General features: G+C 37.8%; 1 protein-coding gene and 1 non-coding gene across 2 annotated transcripts in view; both read left to right on the top strand.

Moving 5' to 3' along the window:
• SPRED1 (sprouty related EVH1 domain containing 1) overlaps nucleotides 1-23,551 on the top strand; it is a 95,420-nt gene that overhangs the window by 34,869 nt on the left and 37,000 nt on the right. Inside the window, exon 2 of the mRNA XM_036446530.2 lies at nucleotides 19,006-19,180. Coding sequence (XP_036302423.1) covers nucleotides 19,006-19,180 — 175 coding nt within the window. The remainder of the gene's footprint in view (nucleotides 1-19,005; nucleotides 19,181-23,551) is intronic.
• On the top strand, nucleotides 6,382-6,512 carry LOC118710388. The gene has a single exon (XR_004985395.1). It is a non-coding gene; the product is annotated as a small nucleolar RNA SNORA3/SNORA45 family (small nucleolar RNA).

Raw genomic sequence — 23,551 nt, 5'->3', positions numbered from 1 at the left:
GATCAAAGGCAGGACCAGCCAGCCAACCACCCACCCACCTGCAGCCCCTTCCCCTGCCTGGCCCCACCTTCGATGGGCCCCTACCACCCTGATTGGCCCGCAGGCCCTCCCCCTAACCAGCTCCATCCCAGATCACCCCCCCACACACACACACCAATTGGGGTGAGGCTGGCTGGCCAACCTTCTGCAGCCCCTTTCCCAGCTGCTGACCCCTGATTGGCCCTCCCACCCCATTTGGGGGTGGGACCCGCCAACCAATCACTTGAAGCGCCCCCCCCTTCCCCTCCCGCCCCCCCCCCTCCCCCGCCAGTCATCTCCTGACAAGCCAGCCTTGATCTGCCCCAATTGAGCACGAACGCATTTGTGCACTGGGTCTCGAGTTGTTAAATAAATGTACTGGGATTTTACAAGTTTTGTATTTCATGCTTAAGAACAAAGTGTATTCAGAACTTTGAATTGAAAAAAATGTATTAAAGAACATTTAGTTTAAGGAATTGAGAATAAAGTACTAGTTGGTTAATTGCTCTTTCTTGTTGCTTGCATTATTTGGGAGATTCTAAAATATGCTTTATTAATTTGTATAGTTTTCTAGTTTAAAAAAGATAAGCGCAGTGGTAAAATTAAATAAAACCAATTTGTATTTCTGATGAACTAAAAAAAAAATCATTATTTAAGACAAGATGAAAACTTTAGGTGAAATCAGTCCATTTATAAATGAGCCAGTATTTAAGAAATCAGGCAGGATTTCTAGCTTTTCTAATAAGTTCAAAACATTCTCATAATACTGATTTTATCCAATATATTCTTATAAGGCAGCTGCTGGAGTATTGAGTATTAAGTATTCCATTTCCATGGTCCCAGTCTTCACCACCACAAGTATCATAAGCACTAAAAGCTGTAATCTTTGTTCATTTATGTTGGTTTTGATCTCTACTTTAAGACTTACGGTAATATTTTAGGTACCAGTATAGGCTTAATCTGAATCTTCTGTGAAATGAAATGATTAAAAATTTCAAATATTTATAGCTATTCCTTTCTAAAAGGTAGACTATTTTGGCTTAAATTGATATTAACAAAATGTGAATTATTAGTTTATTCTCTAATACTGGAGAAATGAGTATTCTAAATTTATTAGTTGATTAGTACTATTGCATTCCAATTATATTCCCCATATGATTCTAAAATAACACTATTGTTTAGGCTTTATTACACTTCATTTAAAAATATATATATTTTTTTATTGATTTTAGAGAGGGAGGGAGTGGGAAAGAGAAGCATCAATGATGAGAATCATTGATCAGTTGCCTCTTGCATGCCCTCTACTGCGGATTGAGCCCACAACCCAGGTATGTGCTTTTGACCGGAATCTAACCCAGGACCCTTCATTCCGCAGGCCGATGCTCTATCCACTGAGCCAAACCAGCTAGGGCTACAATTTATTCTTTATAATTTCTCGCCTATCTGAAGTATTTTGACCCCCATTGCTGACTCCTGTCTTCCTCCTTAAGTGAATTATTTCTCTTAAAGCTCAGTTTTAATACTATATCCTACTTTTCTTTTACACAGGCTTCTGAATCACCCCTGAAGCTTTATTTATCAGAATTAATCACTTGTTTCTCTGAACTTTGATGGCAGTTTATAAAACTAATTGCCCTTATTATTTATTCAAGCTAGTTGTATAGTGAATTTTTTTTAGATCGGGGACTGTATCTTATTCATTTTGGATACTTTTTAATTAATATATTATTTGACTTGTAAAAGAAATCCAATTCATCCATCCATTTATCAAACACCTATGTGTGCTAGGGACTATGGAATTACTTACGCTCTCCTTGGGTTTTGAGTTATTCCCTTTGAGTGTTCTTTCCATACTTGACAACTGAACTCTTAATCTGTATTCATGACAACTTCTTTTCTACACATCCTTTACACTGTATATAGCACTACTGGACCGATCCTTACAAACCTACAATCTTGGAGTTTATCTTTGACCCCAGTATTTTTAGTACCACCCTTTTCTTGCTTTCATAGTACTTGTTCTGTCTGAGTTTTATTGAAAATAATAGATCTACAATTCTGCCTTCTACTTTTTCTATAAAGACACTGCTTTATTCCCAGGCTTCATTGTTGAAATAGCATTTGGATTCAAATAGCATCTTCCTAGCTGCCTTTCTGTCTCTGATCCTATTTTCCAATATAATTATTTTTAGGTACCAACTTAATTATATTCCCCCTACACGGAGGCCTAGAATAGTTCCTTTTTGAATACACAAGACCTTCACCAGTAGATTCCTATTTAGTCTCAATCATGTTTGTTGTCTTCAGTAATCTTCCAACTCAAGCAAGAATAGCATATGTATATTGTATACTCTGTGTATATTTTCATGATGTGCCACTCACTTTAAATGATTTTTTAACTAACTTACACCCACTCCCACGATCCCTCCTTCAGTATTGTAATGGCCATCTATTGATTTGGTATGCTGAGAGTACCGTGATTCTTCTGTTAAGAGCACCCTATTTTTCTTGGGGAATCATCCCTCCTCCTTTTTCGAGCCTTTTAATTTGGGTGGGTTCACTCTCTGTGGGATGATTGGTTCAAAGATTGTCCAGTAACTCAAGCCAAGACAAGTCAGAGACAATGAGACTCAATTCCAGAACTTTTGAACTCTGAGAAGAGACTGTGACCTATTACAGATTTTGTGTACGTAGAGCTAATGGGGTGGGGAGATAAATAAGGAAACAACCAAGAACCAACTAAAGTGAAGTCAGTTGTATTTAAAAGTAAAAACTTTTGGTGTGAAGCATTATCAGTACACTTCAGACAACTCAATAAGCAGGGATCCTGTTAATTTCCTGTATTGGTAGTTGAATATTGTGTCCACATGCAGTCAGAGGGGTGTGTGTGTGTGTGTGTGTGTACGTGTACACATGCTCATGTGCAAGAAAAATTGCCTCTTAACTTACGCTGCAGGAATCCAACAGCTTGGAACCCTGAAAAATGAGAAAAAATTATTTTTTGAGTAGATGAGTACATATTAATATAAATACTTTTTTATCAGTGAATTATATCAGCTGTCCATATGCCTGGTTGTAATGGTGATAAAAAGCATAGGCTTTCTATTCCAACCTTCATTTTATTCATTGTTCTATCTATTTAATTGAGTATGGAAAAATTGAGGTATTAAGGAAATCTCACGAAGAGAAACTAGCTCTGAAACCGAATCTCAGTTATTTTTATCTAACTGGAGAAATGTTATCGAGAGAGGGTGTCTTTGTTTTGATCTCCAAAGGGATCCCTGTTCTTTTGGTTAATTGACATCTGTCACTGCTTTCTCTTCAGAAGACTTGATTCAGAGGAGCATAGGTCCTGCCTTTCCACTTTTAAATAAATCTGCCCTGTGCCAGCACAAATTGACTGGCGGGTCTTGTCAACACTATTATTACCTGCTTTTTCCCTACTTCAGATACATATTTGGTGCTTTTGCAAAATGTTCTATCACAGTCACTTTTAAAATAAAATGCTATTAGAATTTTTTCTTACTTCTATCAGTGACATTTTATTTTCTTTTTAATATTTTGTGCTAAACCTCACCCGAAGATATTTTTCCATTGATTTTTAGATATAGAGTGAAAGGGGAAAGGGAGAGACACACAGAGAGAAACATCACATTGATTGGTTACCTCCATCACACACCTGGACCAGAGGATAGAGCCTGCAACTGAGGTATGCACCCTTGACTGGAATTGAACCCAGGACTCTTCAGTCTTCAAGCTGATACTTTATCCACTGAGCCAAACTGGCTAGCGCTGTCAGTGACATTTTAGGTGATGATGTATTGTTGGAAGATACCTGATTTGTTCATTGCAGCAGTGTTTTTTCATATTTATAGCTCGGATTTTAAAAAATGACTAAGTTAGCCATAGCTGATTTGGCTCAGGTGATAGAGCATCAACCTGTGAACTGGAAGGTCCCAGGTTTGATTCCAGTCAAGGGCACATGCCTGGGTTGTGGGCTGGATCCCCAGTAAGTGACTTGCAGGAGGCAGCTGACCCATGATTCTCTCTCATCATGGATATTTCTTTTTTTTATTTTTATTAAAAATATATTTTATTGATTTTGTACAGAGAGGAAAGGAGAGAGATAGAGAGTTAGAAACATTGATGAGAGAGTGTTATCGATCAGCTGCCTCTTGTACACCCCCTACTGGGGATATTCCCGCAACCAAGGTACATGCCCTTGATCGGAATCAAACCCGGAACCCTTCAGTCCCCAAGCCGACGCTCTATCCATTGAGCCAAACCGGTCTCGGCTCATCATGGATATTTCTGTCTCTCTCCCGCTCGTCCTTCCTCTCTAAAATCAATAAAAATATATATTTAAAGAAATGACTAAGGTAATTTCTTACTGATTTTTATTTATATATAGTTAGAATATTATGAATGAATTACATGTAATCAGGCAATATCAATATTTTGTTGATATTAATACAGTGAATTACAATGAGAAAGCACATCCTATATAATAAAAGCCCAATATGCAAATTGACTAAACTACAGAACCACCAGTTGCTGTGATGCACACTGACCACCAAGGGGCAGAAGCTCAATGCAGGAGCTGCCCCCTCATGATCAGTGCGCTCCCACAGCTGGCAAGCGCAGCGGTGGCGGTGGGAGCCTCTCCCGCCGCCTCTGCAGGCAGGCGATAAGGAGCGAGGGGTCCTGGTCTGCAAGAGCGCTGGACTGTGAGAGGGTTGTCTGACTGCTGCCAAGGGGATCAGGCCAAGGTCTCCAGGTAGACATTCCCCAAGGGGTTCCAGACTGTGAGAGGGCACAGGCAGGGCTGAGGGATAACCCCCTGCCCCCCCACTCTCTCTCAGTGCATGAATGTCATGCACCGGGCTTCTAGTCTTTAAATAAGAGAAGTATGTAAATGTGTTCCCACCAACTTAGCAGTTTTAACTTAACAGTAACAAAAACTTAACCAAATCCATTCTCCTCCTTTATGGAAAAAGTATAATGGGTTCACTTTTTAAGCTCTGGTTTTTTGGAATCCTGATGAAGATAAATAGCACCTGGACCTGGAGGACTGGGCATGAACTACAGTGGTGCCTCCCCATCTCACCACATCCCCCGTGTCCATGAGGGATACGTTCCAAGACCCCCAGTGGGTTCCTGAAACTGTGGATAGTACCAAGTCCCTGTCTACTGTTTTATTTCCTATACATATATACCCGTTATAGCATTCAATTTCTAAGTTAGGAATAATAAGAGATTAAAACAATAACAACGAATAAACTAGAACAACTATGAGAATAAAATAAGGGTTACTTGAACCCAAGTACTGCAATACCACAGTTGTCTATTCTGGTAACAGGTGGCTACTAAGTGACTAAGGAGTGGGCAGTGTATACAGTGCGGATATGCTCGGCAAAGAGGGGATTCACATCCTTGGATAGGAAGGAGCTGGGCTGCATGATATTTTATCACACTACTCACAACAGCGCACAATTTAAAATTTATGTGTTTTATTTTATTTGTTTGGATTCTTCCATTTTCAGACCTCAGTTGTCCTCAGGTAACCAAAATCTCAGAAATCAAACCATGCATAAAGGGAGGGGGCTACTGTAGTTATCAAGTGGAAAGCCAGAGCTTTGGTCTGCCCTGAGTGTGGTGCATTCTTTTACCTGGGTGCATCCCTTGCCAGGACTTAAAGAAGTATGTCCATAGGAAGTATGTTACAAGATATTTCAGTCCTTGTATGGAGTGTGGGGCTTTTAAACCAGGAGTAATTTTCACTCATGCGTTTTCATTCCTTCATAACTGAACTATACCAATTAAGGAGCTAAGTAATAGTCCTTAAATTGCTGTGAGGACTCCTGCTGAGGATAAATCTTCAAGTTGCCCTGTTGTGTTTCCTGTTTTTGTTGTTTTGAGTTAAGGATGCTAAGTAGTCTAATTCAGGTTGTGTGGACTTTGGCTATTTAGTTCAGCCAAAAACAATCCATTAAGAGTGATTATTGCAGATATCCCTTTGGTATTATCATTACCTGCATGTGAAATATTGTTTATTGTAGTAGGAAGAGTTGTGATGGATGTTGAATGTCAAGTTCTTGCTGTATATGAGGTAGTATAGGTGGTCCAGGGCAGTTCAAGATATGGTAAATAGGGGACCCTTTCCCCTTCCCTACATGGGAGTCAACTCTGTGGGCCCCTTTCCCTCTCCCCATGTGGGCATTTGTACTTATTCAATAAATCTCCACCTTTGCTATTAAAAAAAAAAAAAAAGGTATGGTAAATAGGAGAAGGTTGAAGTTAAATAATAGAAGATAATAGAAGAATTATAAGTGTTATAATTACCTAACAAAAAACATAGATGAGCCCGAGATTAGAGTCACATCTTGACAGCTATTGTCCTGGTGTGCTAGAATTCTCGGAGAGAATCTGCTGGTCTTGATTCACTGACTGAGGGCCACCAGTGCCCCCAGGCAGTGCCCAGATCAGAAACATAGGCTTCCCAGCTCCTAGATGGAATGGGTTGTCTGTCACCTTTCCTCATACCCATTAGGAAGTTAATACCTGCCATAGGAGAGTGTGTTATAACCCTTTTCTCTATCCTAAAAAAAACAAAAAAAAAAAAACAAAAAAAAAAAACAAAACATAGATGAGAAATACATTGAATTCCTCAGAAGAAGAAACCCTTATAGCCTCTAGAAGCCAAGACGAGAATGAAATGTGTGATTTACATAGGAGCATTCCAGGGAGAAAATATAACCAAATGTAATAATTGCATTTTAGTCTTAGGTGGGTACTTTACAAACAAAAAAAAGAAGAAGAAGGCGGCAGCATTAGGGATTAGCTATAGATATTGTATGCCAGAAAGTGAGATTATAGATATTATGTCTTCTTTTTAATATAAGCTCACCCAACAACTTGTTTTTATAATCTTTTTTGTAATTTTTCCTGTCCAATATGGAAGCTGTTAACTACATGTAACTATCAAGCACTAATCAGAATTGATATACACTATAATGTACACCAAATTTTGAAGATTGGTTTAAATTTTTTTTATGAATTATCTATATTTTTCTATTAAAATGATATTATGTTGGACATATTATATTAAATATACTATTAATATTAATTTTGCCTGTTTTTACTTTATAAAAATTGAAATGAAATTCACAAATTTAACCATTTAACAGATATAACCATTTTAAAATGTACAATTTAGTAGTATTTAGTACATTAAAAATTTTTGGAACCATCATCTCATTCTAGTTCCAAAACATTTTTATCACTTTAAAAAGAACACCATATCCATTAAACAGTTATTCCCTTTTATCCCCCACCCTCATTTCACTGGCAGCCATCAATCTGTTTTCTGTCTGTATAGACTTATCTATATTTGATATTTCATGTAAATGGAACCATGTAATATGTGACCTTGTGTGTATGACTTCTTTCATTTAGCATTAACATTATAGCGTGTTAGTATTCATTTTTTTATAGATGGTGTTATATTAATTATTAAAAGTATAGTGTTAAAGTCTTTCAACTATTATTATAGATCTATTTCTCCCTTGAATTTTGTCAGTTTTTACTCTATATAGTTTGGGACCCTGCTATTTGGTGCATATCTATATTTATATATATAAATAGGCAATATGCAAATTAGCCGGGTGTCATGACCTCTCAGGAGGAGTTGTGTGCGCAGATGGGCGGGAGGGGACTGCTTGCTGCCTCCAACCCCAGCGATTCAGTTTTCTTTCTGAACCTAAGACTGGATGACTTCAGTTTACCATTCTTTAATTTCACTAATTCTTCTCCATTCTCAAATCAGCTATTGAAACCTTTCAGTAAATTTTTCATTTTGGTTACTGTACTCACCAGCTTCAGAATTTGTTTGGTTCCTTTTTATAATTTGCTTCTTTATTGCTCGTACATTGTTTTCCTGACTTCCTTTGAGTATATTTAAGACAGTCGATTTTAAGTGTATAGGAAGTGCAATGCATGTACTTCCTCAGAGATCATTTCTGTTAATTTCATCTTTGAATAAGCCAAACTTTCATGTTTTTGTTTTTTTTTTCATATTTCGTACATTTTTGTTGGAAACTCAACATTTTTAATATTATACTGTGATAACTCTGGAAATCAGATACTTCAGGGTTTGTTTTTGTTGCTGGCTGTGTGGGATGTAGTTTGTTTAGTTACTTTTCTAAACTATTTTTGTAAAGTCTTTATTCTTTGCCATGTGTGGTATCTGAAGTCTGTTCCTTTAGCCTGTGATTTTCTCATGCTTTGACAGATTTCCTTGATCACCAGGAGCTAAAAAAAAGAAAGAAAAACTCTCACAGTCTTTGCATATTATATCAAGGCACTCCTTCAAAGCTTAGCCAACTTTGCCTTACCCTTTACTTCCTGCATGTGCTGAGCCTAGAGGTCAGCCCAAGATAAGAACTTAGGGTCTTCTCAGATCTTCCCTGCACACGTGTTGTACCTTGTGTGTGCATGTGGCTTTCTGAATTCCCCAGTATATGAGATCGGTTTTAGTAGCTTTAGTTCCCTAAAGAAACTGTCTCCCCAGCTTTTCCTCCCAGGCTTTTGGTACATCTGTTGTTGGCCTCTGTAATATTTTGTGCTTGGCAGCAGCTGATTGTTTATAAATACGTTGTGTTGATCCTTCACATAATATCTCCAGACACAATTCTTTGAGCTTAAGGGCTGTTCTACTCTCTCTGGAACCAGGGCCAGGATCCCATGCTGAGAACTCAGGTTGCTGACTTCAAGACCACTGCTAAGGTGTGGGAGTGGAGAGTGGACTTAGGCCAATGACAAGTAATAGTGGCACAAAGCTTTCCTTTCTTCCTTAAATTGCCTTTTGGTATAGTATTTGCTTGGTCTCTGTAAACCTTTGACTATTTTTTAGAATTCTGACAGAGGATTCTGACAATTTCTACTCTTAATATTTCTGTTGAGTGATGGGCCCTTGCAGCCACTTTCTTTCTTTTTTCTTTTTTTAAATATATATTTTATTTGTTTGTTTATTTTTTACAGAGAGGAAAGGAGAGGGATAGAGAGAAACATTGATCAGGGAGAAACATTGATCAGCTGCTTCCTGCACACTCCCTACTGGGTATGAGCCTGCAGGCCTATGCTCTATACCCTGAGTCAAACTGGTCAGGGCATGGAGTCACTTTCAATGCCATCTTCCTCTTTATACTTTAAATATGACTACTATGAAATTGAAGATTACTTATATGACTTGCATTTTATTTCTAGTAGCACTGCTTTAGGGTAATAAGTTTCAGTGAATATTGAATCAATTTGTTGCATTTGGAAGAAAAAATGTTTAAAATTTTCAAAGGCCTCACAATTAAGATTAGCTATTTGCCCTATGCTTTTTATTCCCAGACTAAAAAGCATAGGGCAAATAGCTAGTGTGGTATTTTTAGAGGAACTCTTAGACTTCCTTCTACATGATGAAATGTTAACATTGTGTAATTATGTACTTATATAATTGAAGCCTCCTAAATTTTGACAAGATTCTCACTTGATTAAAAGTTTAAGTCACTTTGTTTTAAGTCCAAAAGGACTCTTGATTCCATATCTCTTTAGCATCTTTGGCTTCTTTGCCTGATCCCTGAATAATTGGCCTCCTAGATATGCAGGGTTGCCAGCTTACCCTTGTTATTCCTCTCATCTTTGCCATTAAATGCTAAGATGTTATATGCGTGGTTATATGCATTCTCAACATGGGTAAGCTATACTCTAAATACTTACTTACAGGTGCATTTTAAAAAGCGAGTGCTCTTTGCTTCTCCGAAATAAGGTTGCATGTGCAGAACCATAGAAGGAGTTGGCAACATATTCAAAGGTTGTGGGTACAAATATAAGGGATTCTGCTGGCGTTCTTAACAACAACAAAAAAAATGAAAAAAATTAAAAAAAATATATATATATGGCTAATATGCAAAGTGTCCCCTTGGAAGTTGAACCAGGAGACCGGGAGTTTGATCACTTGCTATGATGTGTGCTGACCACCAGGGAGTGGCACAGAACGAAGGAAGGCCCCAATCAGCCCTAATCGCTGTCCAGGCCTAGGGACTATCGGTGCATGAATTTCATGCACTGGGCCTCTAGTCATTTTTTAATGTTGACAGTAAATGAATTGCCTCCTGAGTATCAACTGAATCTCTTTGAGACTTTCTCACCAGAGAGAGCATTGATCTCTCATCGAATTCTCTTGCTATTGCTCTGAAGTTATCAGAAGAGTATTGTTTCATCTTAGTTATAAATCCACAGTTTTTCCATTAATATTTCTGGTAGTACAGATTATAAGACCAAACAGTGGAATTTTACTGAAGACACCAAGAAACAACAGTAGTAGACTACTGTGTCTTCTGTCTGGTGGGAAGCAACTTTTGATATAACCACATGGAAATCATGTACCTAATTTAAATCAGAAAAATTTAAATCGGTGTCCACTTTTTACTTTAAGTAAGAATTATTAACCACTAAGTACCAATTAAAAAAAAAGATAAATTTAAAAAATAAAATGCATTGTAGGGAATAGGATATTCTGTTACTGTAAATATCCCATAAATATCCCTCTGTGAGAAATGTTATACATTTTTATTGTGCTGAACAAATGTTAAGGGATTATAAGTATCTTTTGGGAGGGGACACACTATTTTGTTTTAATATAATATGAAGGTCAGAAGTCCAGATAATCTCATGAGGCTAAAATCAAGGTATTGGTAGGGCTGCATTCCTTATGGATGAAGGATCCAAGGAAGAATCAGTTTCCTTTTCCAGCTTATAATATTCCTGTACTCTTTTTTTTAGGACTCTTACCATGTCCAAAGCCAACTGTGATTCTGATCTCCACCTCTACCTCCCTTTTCCACTTAAATTGACCTTACATTGATTTTGTGTTCATTTTTTGAATATTGTTTATTTTTATCTTTATTGTTCAAAGTATTACATATGACCCCCTTTACTCCACACTGTCTCTCCCCTCCCCCCCCCCCCCGAGTAAAATTTACCTTTCAAATAATAAGTATTTTATTCTCTTGGAAGTGTGGTAATTTTATGGTTTACTTGAGAGAGGATGATGTAACTTCACTTAACCAACATTCAGGTAATTCATTTGCTGGGAAATTTCATCTTGACAAATCTGTAAATTATAGCACCTAAGAATCTATTGCAGAGCAACATTGCCGTTAGACCAAATATTCTTAATCTCAGGTTCGTGGAACTCTTGGTATTGTATTCAAATATGGATTTTTAGCTGTATGTGTTTGTACATTTTTTTTCTCCCAGAGAAATAGTCCATAGCTTTAATTACAATTTCAGTAGCATCAGTGATTACCCTAGTACCTCAACTTAAGAACCATTTCTATACAAAAAAATATGACTTACACAGATCTGGCTTTTTTTCAGATCTGTTTTCTAAATGTTTGTACATTTCTAATTGCCAGTTGGTAATTTATAATGTAATATCTGACTGTTTCTAAACTTAACATTTCTAAAACAATTTCCTTTTTTTTTTTTCTTCTCATTTTCTGTGTTCCTCCTTTCTCTCTACTACCTCATTCCCACCCAACACCTACAGACCCATGCTGTGAGCATTTTGATGCCAGTATGTTATTTTTTTTTTTTCTTTTACCTTTCTGCCAGAAAGTCCTCCCTCCCTCTCTTCCATCCATCCATCCACGTAGTGGGTTTAGGAAACAAGTTACAGAGGCAAAAGAAGGGCCTTGGAGTTTAGGAGAAAGAAAGAGGCAAGAAAAATGCCCCTGGTGCTCCATAGAGAGAGCTCTTAATTTTCTGTAGTTCCCAGTTCTTAAAATTTTTTAAAATGTTATTTTATGGATTTATTTTTAGAAAGGAAGGGAGAGGGACAGGGAGATAGAAACATTGATAAGAGAGAAACATCATCAATTGGCTGCCTCCTGAATGCCTATACTGGGAATCTGAGCCCACAACCTGGGCATGTGCCCTGACCAGTAATTGAACTGTGACCTCTTGGTTCCTGATTCATTCTCAACCACTGAGCCACACCAGCTGGACTAGTTCCCAATTTTTAAATTTGTCATGGTTGCCTGGAAATACAGGCTACATTTTCTAGTTTCCCTTATAGATAGGTTTAATATTGTGACAACATCCTATCTAATAAAAAAGTAACATACAAATTTACTGTACCTCTGCCACACCAAGCCACACCCACCAGCCAATCAGGAGCGAGTATGCAAATTAACTCAGTGAAGATGGCTATGGTCACAGAGCGAGCAGGAGGCTTGGATTTCCCTGGCAATGGAGAAAGCCAAGCTTCGTGCACACTCTGGCTGCCCTAGACTCCACTCAAGGCTACACAGTTTCAATTATAGAAGATAAATAAATCCCAACAAAAATGACTGTGGCCATGGAGCGAGCAGAAGGTTTGGGTTTCCCTGGCGATGGAGGAAGCCAAGCTTTCTGCCTGCTCTGGCCTATTCTGGTCTCCACTCAAAGCTACAAAATTTCAATTATAGAAGATAAGTAAATCCCAGATACCAGGTCCTCTGCTTGGGTTGCTGGGGTTGTGGCCAGCCTGCAAACCACCACAGGTCCCTTGCCCAGGACACCCTATGTTCCAAGGGGCAAACCAGCGCCGCCGCCTCCCCCCCCCCCCCCCCCGCCGGTGCACCAGGCCTCTATACCACATGTGTCCCGCCAGGCCTTGCAATGTGGCCCGCACCGTGCTGTCATCACTGCACTCCGCTGCGTTTCCATCACAATGACAGTTTATGACTGTTCAGTAAACCATTCAGCCCGCGATTTAGGCTGGATTTTAGATTTTGGCCCCTTCTCTGATTGAGTTCGACACCCCTACTCTATACTATCTAATAAAAGGCTAATATGCAAATTTACTGTCACTCCAACACAAGATGGCTGCCCCCATGTGGATACAAGATGGCCAGCAGGGGAGGGCAGTTGGGAGGGACCAGGCCTGCAAGGAAGGGCATTAGGGGCAATCAAGCTGGTAGGGGAGCAGTTAGGCATCTATCAGGCTGGCAGGGGAATGGTTAGGAGGTAATTAGGCTGGCAAGCAGAAGTGGTTAGGAACAATTAGGAAGGCAGGCAGGCGAGAGCAGTTGGGAGCCAGCAGTCCTAGATTGTGAGTTGGACATCCCTCGAGGGGTCCCAGATTGGAGAGGGTGCAGGTTGGGCTGAGAGACGACCTTCTCCCCATGCACGAATTTTGTGCACCGGGCCTCTAGTGTCTGTATAAATAACCTTTTATTAAGATATTATTATGTAAAATTTATTATATAGTCTCTCCATGTTACAAATTTTTCTGTGCTTTCAAGTTGTGTAAATCTTTATTGAATACCTTCTTTTGATAGGAAACTTATTAAGAAGGTACATAACTGATGTGTGCTGGCAATATCGTAATAATTTGCCAGGTTTTTTTTTTTTGGAAAAGATATAATTGATAACTGTTTGAAGTAATGTCAAACATATCAATGAAGTTAAAAAACAAACAAAAACAAAACAAAAAAAACCTTGAAGTTTTAAACTATGAAAGGGCAGAAAGGTTCCGAAGTTGGATTAAGTTTAGGTATGGGAGGGGGAAGTTTTCTGTACAGAACCATGCTGGACGAGAAGGAGCCCTATATTTGAAGAGAAATTAATGGAGATAAGTCTCCATTCAGTAGCACTACACAACAGCTGTGAAGATCAACAGAGAAGCATATGTAGCTGAGAAACAAAGACCAAAGTGGGTTTCATTTAGGGCAATGGAAAAGACTAGTGTGTGTTATAATTTAGTAAATACATGAGTACTTGCTCTGCTTGGCATAGGTGATTTGAGGGACTTTCTTACTTCACAGAAAATAGAGTATTCTGCTTGCTAAAATAACTTCAAAAGAAAAAAGGTTTTCTTAAATAGGATGTAAAGGGCTTAAAATATGTGAATATGAGATCTTAAAAAAAAAAAAGTCAACAGTATAAATCATAAAGGAAAATAAATATATTTGACCATGGTAAGATAAAAGCTTTGTTCTTTAAAAAGCATTTAAAAATAAAAGAAGCCACAGATTTATGATTCACATAACTGGCAAAGAATTAGTATTTATATTAAAAAGAATTTATGCAAAGACCAAGAAGGTAGATGAGTGCATATTTTATAGGCTTGATAGTAATGACAGGAGGTTTAAGAGTCCATTTATCTTTGTGTTTGGTCCTCATTTTGCCTTAACTTTATTGAAATGCCAGTTGAAAATTATATAAAATAAAGGTCATAGTTTATTAAGAATGTTAGATAATTTAGAATACTTACTATAGTTATAACCTCATCAAGTTATTTTGGATCTTCCTCCAATATCGACCCAAATCAGTCAATTTATATGTGTCCATTATTATCACCCTAGTTCAATCCAACATTTCCTCTCACCTAAATTTCTAAATAGCCTACTATGGCATGAAAGAATATATTTGAGGTAATTGTTCAAATAATACCAGAGAGTAACAGTTGAGGCTCAATTTAGATTTTGAATAAAATTAAGGAAACCAAGCATCATTTTACAAGAGTCTCTTCACTTCATTAGAATGAAAGCTAGGCTGAAAAAGTGCTTATTATGTAGTTCATTGTCAAAGTGAAGAATAGAGCTGTAGTTAGAAGTATTTTCGAAAATAATACTAAAGAACTAAATTCTTGTCAGATTTGTCTTTTTGAATAAATCAGTTGGAACAAATGCTTTTCAACTAAATATTTTAAAGACACTCAAGAGTGAAATTCGGAGAGCACGTTGTTATTATAAATGGCTGTTGTGTCAGAGAAGAATATATTGCAAATATGATACCCAGAAATTAAAAATCCAACAAAATTTTGAATATTAATTCCATAATGGTAAATACTACTTTTATTTATTTTCCACATTTATTGGAATGGGCTTCTATTGCTTGCATAATCAGGACAAAATAGTTTAAGTACTTCAAATAGAAGAATAGGATTTGGTTTTATGCCCTTAGGTCACTTTTATCTAAGGAGGGAATGACAAGTGCAAATTTTACTCTGCTACAAGAAAGAGTCTGGCCGAAACCGGTTTGGCTCAGTGGTAGAGCGTTGGTCTGCAGAATGAAAGGTCCCAGGTTCGATTCCTGTCAAGGGCATGTACATTGGTTGTGGGCACATCCCCAGTGGGGGGTGTGCAAGAGGCAGCTGGTCAATGTTTCTTTCTCATCGACGTTTCTAGCTCTTTATCTCTCTCCCTTCCTCTCTGTAAAAAATCAATAAAATATATTTTTTTTTAAAAAGGAGTCTGACAGAGTTTGTAGAAGCTGCCATTAGTCTTTAGGAGTGGTTGCATATTTTAGACAAAAGAGTTACTGCTTTCGTTTGGGAAAAGAGGAGGACATTTGAAGGCAAGGAAGTTATGAGATGAAAAACTGGTGGAAAAGATTAACTTTGTCAAGAATGAAAGTCTGAAAAAAAAAAAAAGCCCCACACAATATTAAACAGCTTGACTTTTATGGTATTCTAATCTTAGATTTTGAAGTTGAAAGCTGAGTTGTTAAATTAGAAGCTAATGAAGGCTGTGGAAGGATGAATACAGATTTACATAGGCTTTTGGAGTACTTTTAAGATTGAAGGAACAACTTGAATAGATAAGAGAAAAAGATATTTGGGATAGTTGAAAACATGAGATTGAAAAAAGTTTATTTAATTTACTGGCCATTTTAAAAAGAAAACTCTTTTGTTATGTTAAGGTGAACACTGAATCGGCAACTTTACTCTTCCAGTTAGGAAACTTGTTTTGTTCAATTTTCTTAGAAAGTACAGCACATCTCTTCAGGGTGGTACTTTTATAAAATAAAATAAATTAGTGGTATTGATAGGAATTATGTTAGAGATACTTTTGTTTGGAACTTATTTATACACTTATAAAAATAACGTTCTAAAGTGTTTATAGTATCTGTACTAATAACAGCGTGATATGCTAATTCACATGTGTCAAACACAAAGCCCGCGGGCCAAATCCATCCCGCCAGGCCTTGCAATGTGGCCCGCACCGCGCTGTCATTACTGCACTCCGCTGCGTTTCCATCACAATGACAGTTTATGACTGTTCAGTAAACCATTCGGCCCGCGATTTAGGCTGGATTTTAGATTTTGGCCCCTTCTCTGATTGAGTTCGACACCCCTATGCTAATTAGACCGAATGACCTTCCTGACGAAGCCGGGGCTGTGAGGGAAGCCCGGGTCCTGGGTGCCAGAGGGGAGCTGGTGCAGGCAGCTGGGAGAAGGAAGGCCCACTCTTGCAAGAATGTCATGCATCAGGCCTCTAGTTTTGTATAAAGCCAAAGGCAGTTAAAAATGGGGTTTAATTTATTTAAATTACTTATAGTTTATAAATATGAATAAAAATAAGTTTTGAAGAAACTGAGAGATGAAGGGGAAAATATCAAATTTCACCATCATAAAGTAACCACTAGGTTTTTAAATATTTTAAAAGTAATGTTATGTATATTTTTAAAATATAAAATATGCCTGAGAACCATTATACAAATTGTAAATGAGAGAAAGATTCAAGGATGATAAGAGTCTATGCCCTAAAGAGAACAACTGCTCTCCCACTCTGAGGTCAAGATGTACCCTGGGCTTCTGCACTGGGTATTTTACTCCAAGTCTTAAAAAATCTAGTATAAAATTCTTGAATTTCTAGTTGACTAAATATTTAGACAAGAGAGAAGAGTTAGGGTTCTATAGTAAATATTAGGTCTAGTAATAATTAATGTCATTTTCTAATACTTTTTAAAATCGAATTTATTTAAACAATACAACAAAATTTAATCAACAATATAGTTGCCGTTGTTTTCTACTACTTGTGCCCAAAGCTCAGGAAGCATTTTAATCCCTCTGTTGTAAAATTCTTGTGATTTTGATGCAAAAAATTTGGTCAATGCATTTTTGAGGCATTCTTCATTATTAAATTTTTTTCCAAGAAGAAAGTTTTGCAAAGAACGAAACAAATGGTAATCGGAAGGGGCAATATCAGGAGAATATGCAGGTTGAGGGAGAACTTCCCATTCCAACTGGCGCAGTTTTTCAGCAGTGATTCTTGCAGTATGCGGTCCTGCGTTATCGTGGTGAAGAATTACGCCCTTCCGATTAATCAGCGCGGGTTCTTTTACTCTTAAAGCTTGGGCTAACCTTTCCAATTGGGCACTATACACTGCACTTGTAATGGTTTGGTTAGATGGTAAAAGTTCATAATGAAGAATTCCTTTAAAATTCCACCAAACACACAACATCACTTTTTTCGCATGCAAGTCAGGTTTTGGCGTGGGCTGCGGAGCCTCATTTTTGTCCAACCATTGAGGCCACCTTTTCAAATTAATATACAGCACCCATTTTTCATCTCCGGTAACAATTTGCTCTAAAAACGGCAAACGGTTTTGACGAGAGAGGAGCGAACTGCAAATTGTGACTCTTTGATTACGGTTGTTGTCGGTCAACTCATGAGGAACCCATTTTCCAAACTTTTGGACTTTGCCAAGTGCACGCAATTGATTGGAAATTGTTTTTTGTGAACAATTTAAAGTTGTCGCAAGCTCTTGTTGGGTACATTTGAGGATTTTGCACCAAAAGAGCTTGAAGAGCTTCTTGATCAAAATTGGACACACGGCCTCGACCACTCTTGTCATCTAACGAAAAATTTCCCTCGCGAAATTTCTCAAACCAACGCTGGCATTTTCTGGTGCTAACTGCATCTTGACCAAGAGCACTACAGATGTTTTTTGCAGCCTCACTTGCTTTTCTTCCTAATTGGAACTCGTAAAGCATGCAGTGCCGAATATGCTCTTCATCCGCCATCTTCTTAGCCCTAGTTTTGCAACAAAAACCAAACCAAACACAAACTTTCTCAAGCAAAACTTGTTAATTGCACTTCACACGTTCTGTAGATACCACGTGTTTGAAGGTTATGTCAATACAAGTCAACGCCAAGCAAGATTTTAAACGAATGTTTAAAAACGACATTAATTATTACTAGACCCGATATGTTGGTTGTGGGCACATCTCTGGTGGGGGGTGTGCAAGAGGCAGCTGGTCAATGTTTCTCTCTCATCGACGTTTCTAGCTCTCTATCTCTCTCCCTTCTTCTCTGTAAAAAAAAATCAATAAAATATATTAAAAAAAAAAATAGTCACCTGTAAAGCTGACCACTTTCAAAACGTCTATATAAAAAACTAGAGACCCAGTGCGCAAAATTCATGCACAGGGGGAGGGTCCGCTCAGCCTAGCCTGCACCTTCGCCAATATAGGACCCCTCGGGGTATGTCTGACTGCCGCTTTAGGCCCAATCCTGGAGTATTTGTGGTTAGTGATTCTGAATGGATCTAGAATGCAGTCTGTTAAGAATAGTCTTCCAAAAAGAAGGCATGAAATTCAGGTTTCAATTACTTGATAAGTTATTGAAACAGAACATTTGTCTTTATATGATTCATGTGATTTAGATTCCAAGCTGTGAGAAGATAAAAAAAACATGGTGTCCGAGTTTCAGAATTTATTTATAATAAATTCCAGAAACGTTAGAAGGTTATAGGTGTCGCTATTAAATATGCTAAAATATAGCAGTATTTTGTCCTGGTCGTGCTGCAGCAGGTGAAATATATAGACAGGTTTGATGAGGGCCTGTGTAGTTTGGCAATGTTTGTCTCTGGGTTTTTTCTTAATTTGTTCCATGACAATCAAATGTGCTTGAACTATTCAAATGATTAATTGAAATAAGAGTTCCGTAGTCTTTTATTGTGAGGTTGATCTTTAAAATAAAGGTTAACCTTTTAAGTTACTTTGGGGTTTTTGACATCTTTCAAGTAGATTACTTTCTGTAGACTACATGAAAGTAGTACTAAGCACTTTAACTGATGTGGTCTTTGATTTCTCAAACAAGACTGGAAGCTTGGCTGGATTTTGTTTACAGGGAAACTAACCTATAATCTTTGCCTTTGTTTTAGTAATAGTTATGCACGAGTGCGCGCTGTGGTGATGACCCGGGATGACTCCAGCGGCGGATGGCTGCCCCTCGGAGGTAGTGGACTGAGCTGCGTCACTGTCTGCAGAGCCTCCCACCAGGAAGAGGATGGCTGCACTGACTTTCTTATCCGTGGAGAGCGGCTCAGGGACAAGATGGTAACTGATAATGCATTTATTATAATTTTAAGCTTACATAGGATGAATTATTAATTTAAAATAATGATTAGTGTGCCATAATTTATGAGAGTTATTTATGCCAAGGATTAATGGGTATGTTTCTGGAACTCTTTTAATATTAAGCACAATGAACTATTCCTGGTTGTTTCTTTGTTTCTTTGTTTGTTTGTTTGTTTGTTTTTTGCAACTGGAATTTACATTAATGCACACATGTTAGAGGAGAACTGCTTTTGTGGTTAGGTTTAATGGAAGTGTTCCTGGATAGTCCCCCTAGTTATTAAGCCAGGTACACCCTGCCTCTCCTTCTCCCCTCTATCTCCTAGACTGGAGGCTGGCAAGCTATGTAGTCCACAGGTCAAATCCAGGTCTGCCACCTGTTTTTGTATGGCCCCTGAGTAGGTTTTAGCATTTTTAAATAATTGAAAATAATCAAAAAAGAGTAATCATTTTATGGCACATGAAAATATATTTGTGGACTGGTTTGTGAGCTTATTTAGCATCTATGATGTTTTCTTCTATTGAAAATGTATTTTAAATTCTAAATTTTTCATATATGAACATTTTAAAAAGTTATTTTTAATTTGTTGATTTAAAAGAGAAGGGAATAAAAGAGAGAGAGAGACAGACAGACAGACATCAGTTTGTTGTTTCACCTATTTATGCATTCATTGGTTGATTCTCTTATGTACCCTGACTGGGGATCAAACCTACAACTTTTGCATATTGGGAGGATGCTCTAACTAACTGTGCTACCCCAGTTAGGGCCTGAGCATTTTATTTTATTTTTTATTTTATTATTTTTTAAATATATATAAATATATATATATATATATATATATATATATATATATATTTATTTATTTATTTATTTATTTATTGATTTTATACAGAGAGGAAGGGAGAGAGATAGAGAATTAGAAACATCGATGAGAGAGAGTCATCGATCAGCTGCCTCTTGCACACCCCCCACTGGGGATATGCCCGCAACCAAGGTACATGCCCTTGACCTGAATCGAACCCAGGACCCCTCAGTCCCCAAGCCGACGCTCTATCCATTGAGCCAAACCGGTCTCGGCAGGCCTGAGCATTTTAAATAAATTTACTTTTAATTTTGGTTATTGGTTTCTTAATAATTTTACTATTGAATTATTTCAGTAATTTAACTTGTCTTGTTAAACTAACTTTCTTGTTCCGTGGTTCTGCCTCAGTGAAAGGGAGAGTTATCCTAAGTCATCTTGAAAGTCTCCCAGCTCTAGAGTTTTGTGAGCTTATGATTCACTCCTAACAATGAATCTCAGTGAACCAGAAACTTCAATATCTAAAGGTGATTGTGGCTTTCCATAAGATGGTAGCTGGCACATACTATTGCTAATCAATATATTTAAAAGCCTATGCAATCATTAAGACCGGTTATTATGATGATGCACTGACCACCAGAGGGCAGACACTCAATGCAGGAGCTTCCCCCTGGTGGTCAGTGCGCTTCCAGAGCCAACCTCCTGTGGCTGGCCAACCTCCCACGGTCCCGGTCCCTTCCCCCAAGCTGGCCAGGCCCGATTGGCCCAGATCATGAGCCAGACCGAGGGACCTCACCTGTACACAAAACCGTGCACCAGGCCTCTATTTTAAAATAAGGCTTTGTAGACTTCTAAGAAAAAGCTTATGGTTACTTGTCCTGGACTATAATGCTACTCATCTGAGCTAATGGTACTGGGAAATGTTGCAGGAGAAGTTGTTGATTTTAGAAACTGAGTATAAAATGGTAATGATCTAAAATATTGGCTGTATTAATGGACAGATTTATTTTAAGGTAATTTAATAAGTGACTTAATCTGTATAACTAGGATTTAGGCTGATCAGAGTCAGCTCAGATGGATGGATTAGGTGTTGGTCATTGTGGCTTTGACATAAAGCTAGTACAAATAAACCTGGGATTCAGAAAGAGCACAAACTTATCCCCTATGGCAGGACTTAAAAGGAGCTCTTAGGTGTAGAATTATTATAGACTAACAAGAAAATACATTCTTCTGAAAGATGCACTAACTAGGAATCAGAACACTTGTTTCACCTGACCATTTCTTCTTGCGGAAGCTTGTTATCTGTGTAACAGGGATAATCAGTATATCTCAGTGTAGATATGAAGGAAAAGTTATTCACTTGGAGGGTTGCCATATTTCTTGCAGAGATTAGATATATAGTAAAGCATTTTAGGTTATGGGGACTTATATGATTAAATGCAGAGGCAATAATGCATGTTATAAATTTAAAACAGCAGTGTCTTGTGGAATTTCAAGACAAATAGGACAGTGACATTGAAATAAGCAGATTAATTAACCCCCTCTGCTGGGTAAGGCACTTTTAACCAAGATACTTCTGAAGCAATACAGAATTGAAGTATATATTCTTTTTTTTTTTTTTTTTTAATTATTACTGCATTTTGGAATTCTTAATGTCCATTTCTATGGATGTTTTTATTGATTGGTTTTATTTTAATTCTGTTTGCTGAGTTCTAGTTTTTTTTTATTTATGTAAGAAAGAAGTACTCTTTGACTGTTGAGTCTATAAATTTACAAAGTTCTTTCCAAGTTATAGTTATCTTTAAAATCCTCATTTGCTAAAAACTGTTTTGTACCCATTTTATCTGTTGGTCACATCTTAGAATCCTTTACCTTAGATAAATTCTAGAAATGAAGTGAAATACCTGCCCCTGATATCCCAAGAAAAACTTGTGGTTTTTAAGAAAGAATAGATAACTAGTAAAAAGGTGTACCATGGCAATTTGTATAGCTAACAAAGAAATATTGACAATATTTTAAAGAGTGTTCATAAATCAGAATGCTAGTAATATTAGGGGGAAAAAAGATGGCTTTTGTAGAAGAGTTTTTGTGGCTTTTGATTTGCAATCACTTGTATTTAAATACATCTTTTATACTTCCAAAAGGTTTATATTTCACTCTTTTTATTTTTTAATAAGAAATGAGCATAGTAAATAAAGAGTAAGCTGACTGGGATTTTTTTCTGCAGGAAGATACTTTGTGTGTTTTGGGGGTAGGACTCATTCATTTATTGATTTGTTCGATCTGAGTACTCAGAAATTATTCCCTTGCTTACTTATAACTTTTGTTTTTATGATGTTCATGTAGGTAGAGTTTATTTTACTAGTACAGGTAACTCTTTTGCTGCTCTAAATGAGAGCTTCCTAAGCTATGTGCCATGACTAAAAGTGGCTGGAGCCTCTTGGTTTGTTGCCTCTTAACTAGTAGCTCCTCTTTCCTAGATGCCTTGCAAATGTCATACTTTTAAGAATGCCATTGGAAAGCACTGAGAAAAACCAGGGGTGGGTGTTGTATTCAAAGGTAATCAGAGAACTACCTTTCTTTCAGACAGTTGGATGTGGAATGGTCTTTAACATGGATAGATTCTCAGAACCACTTTTCTTGATCTGTATAAGTTGTAGCCTCCATTGCCTTCTAAATCTTTTCTTTTTCTTTTTTTTTCTTTTTTATTTATTTATTGGTTATGGTAGCACATAATTGTCCTCATCCCCCTATTCCCATCCCAAACCCTTCCCCACATATGCCCCTACCTCCCTATTGTCCATGACCACTGGTTAGGCTTATATGCATGCATACAAGTCCTTTGGTTGATCTCTTCTCCTTTCCTCCACCCTCCCCTGCCTTCCCTCCAAGGTTTGACAGTCTGATTGATGCTTCTCTGTTACCAGGTCTGTTTTTGTTCTTCAGCTTATGTTGTTCATTATTTCCCTTAGATGTGTGAGATCATGTGATACAAGAAATACACTTATAAGAACCAAAAATGAGACAAGCCATAATGGTTACTTGCTGATAGGCAAATGAATCAGTCTAGTGAGTTCCTTCCTGGGCCAACAGTTCTTTGGAGTCCCAATTTCAATGTCAAACATTTCCTTGTGTGTACGTGTCAGCAATGATATTTCAGTTCTGGGTGGTGCACAAAAGGTAGTGATATGGGTCCGACCGCCTCTGCTTTGGTCCTGGGCATCCTTCAGCGGTGCACAGCTGCTGTCTGCTAGTATGGCAAGGTGTTGTCAGCGTCTTCCATCTCTGGACTGCTTCTCTTCTGTCTTCATGGCTAGAGCAGTCCTGTCAATTCCTCTCTATTGCAGGAATCCTCATAGTCTTGGAGTTATTTTAGCTGCTGCAAATGGTGCATCTTTGGATGTGGAGGTCTGTGGGTCTGCAGCTGGGGTAGCAGGATATTGGCTCGGGTGGGTGCTAGGTCACGGGGCAGTTCCAAGGCCTGTTTTGTTGGTGGTATTGATGAGTTTCTTAAAAAGGCCATTCTCCCCTTCAAGATGGCATGGGTTCCATG

Source organism: Pipistrellus kuhlii, unplaced genomic scaffold (genome assembly GCF_014108245.1).
Source record: "Pipistrellus kuhlii isolate mPipKuh1 unplaced genomic scaffold, mPipKuh1.p scaffold_m20_p_1, whole genome shotgun sequence".
Lineage (NCBI taxonomy): Eukaryota > Metazoa > Chordata > Mammalia > Chiroptera > Vespertilionidae > Pipistrellus > Pipistrellus kuhlii.
Note: the sequence above shows the minus strand (reverse complement) of the source record. Positions and strands in the feature narration are given on the sequence as shown.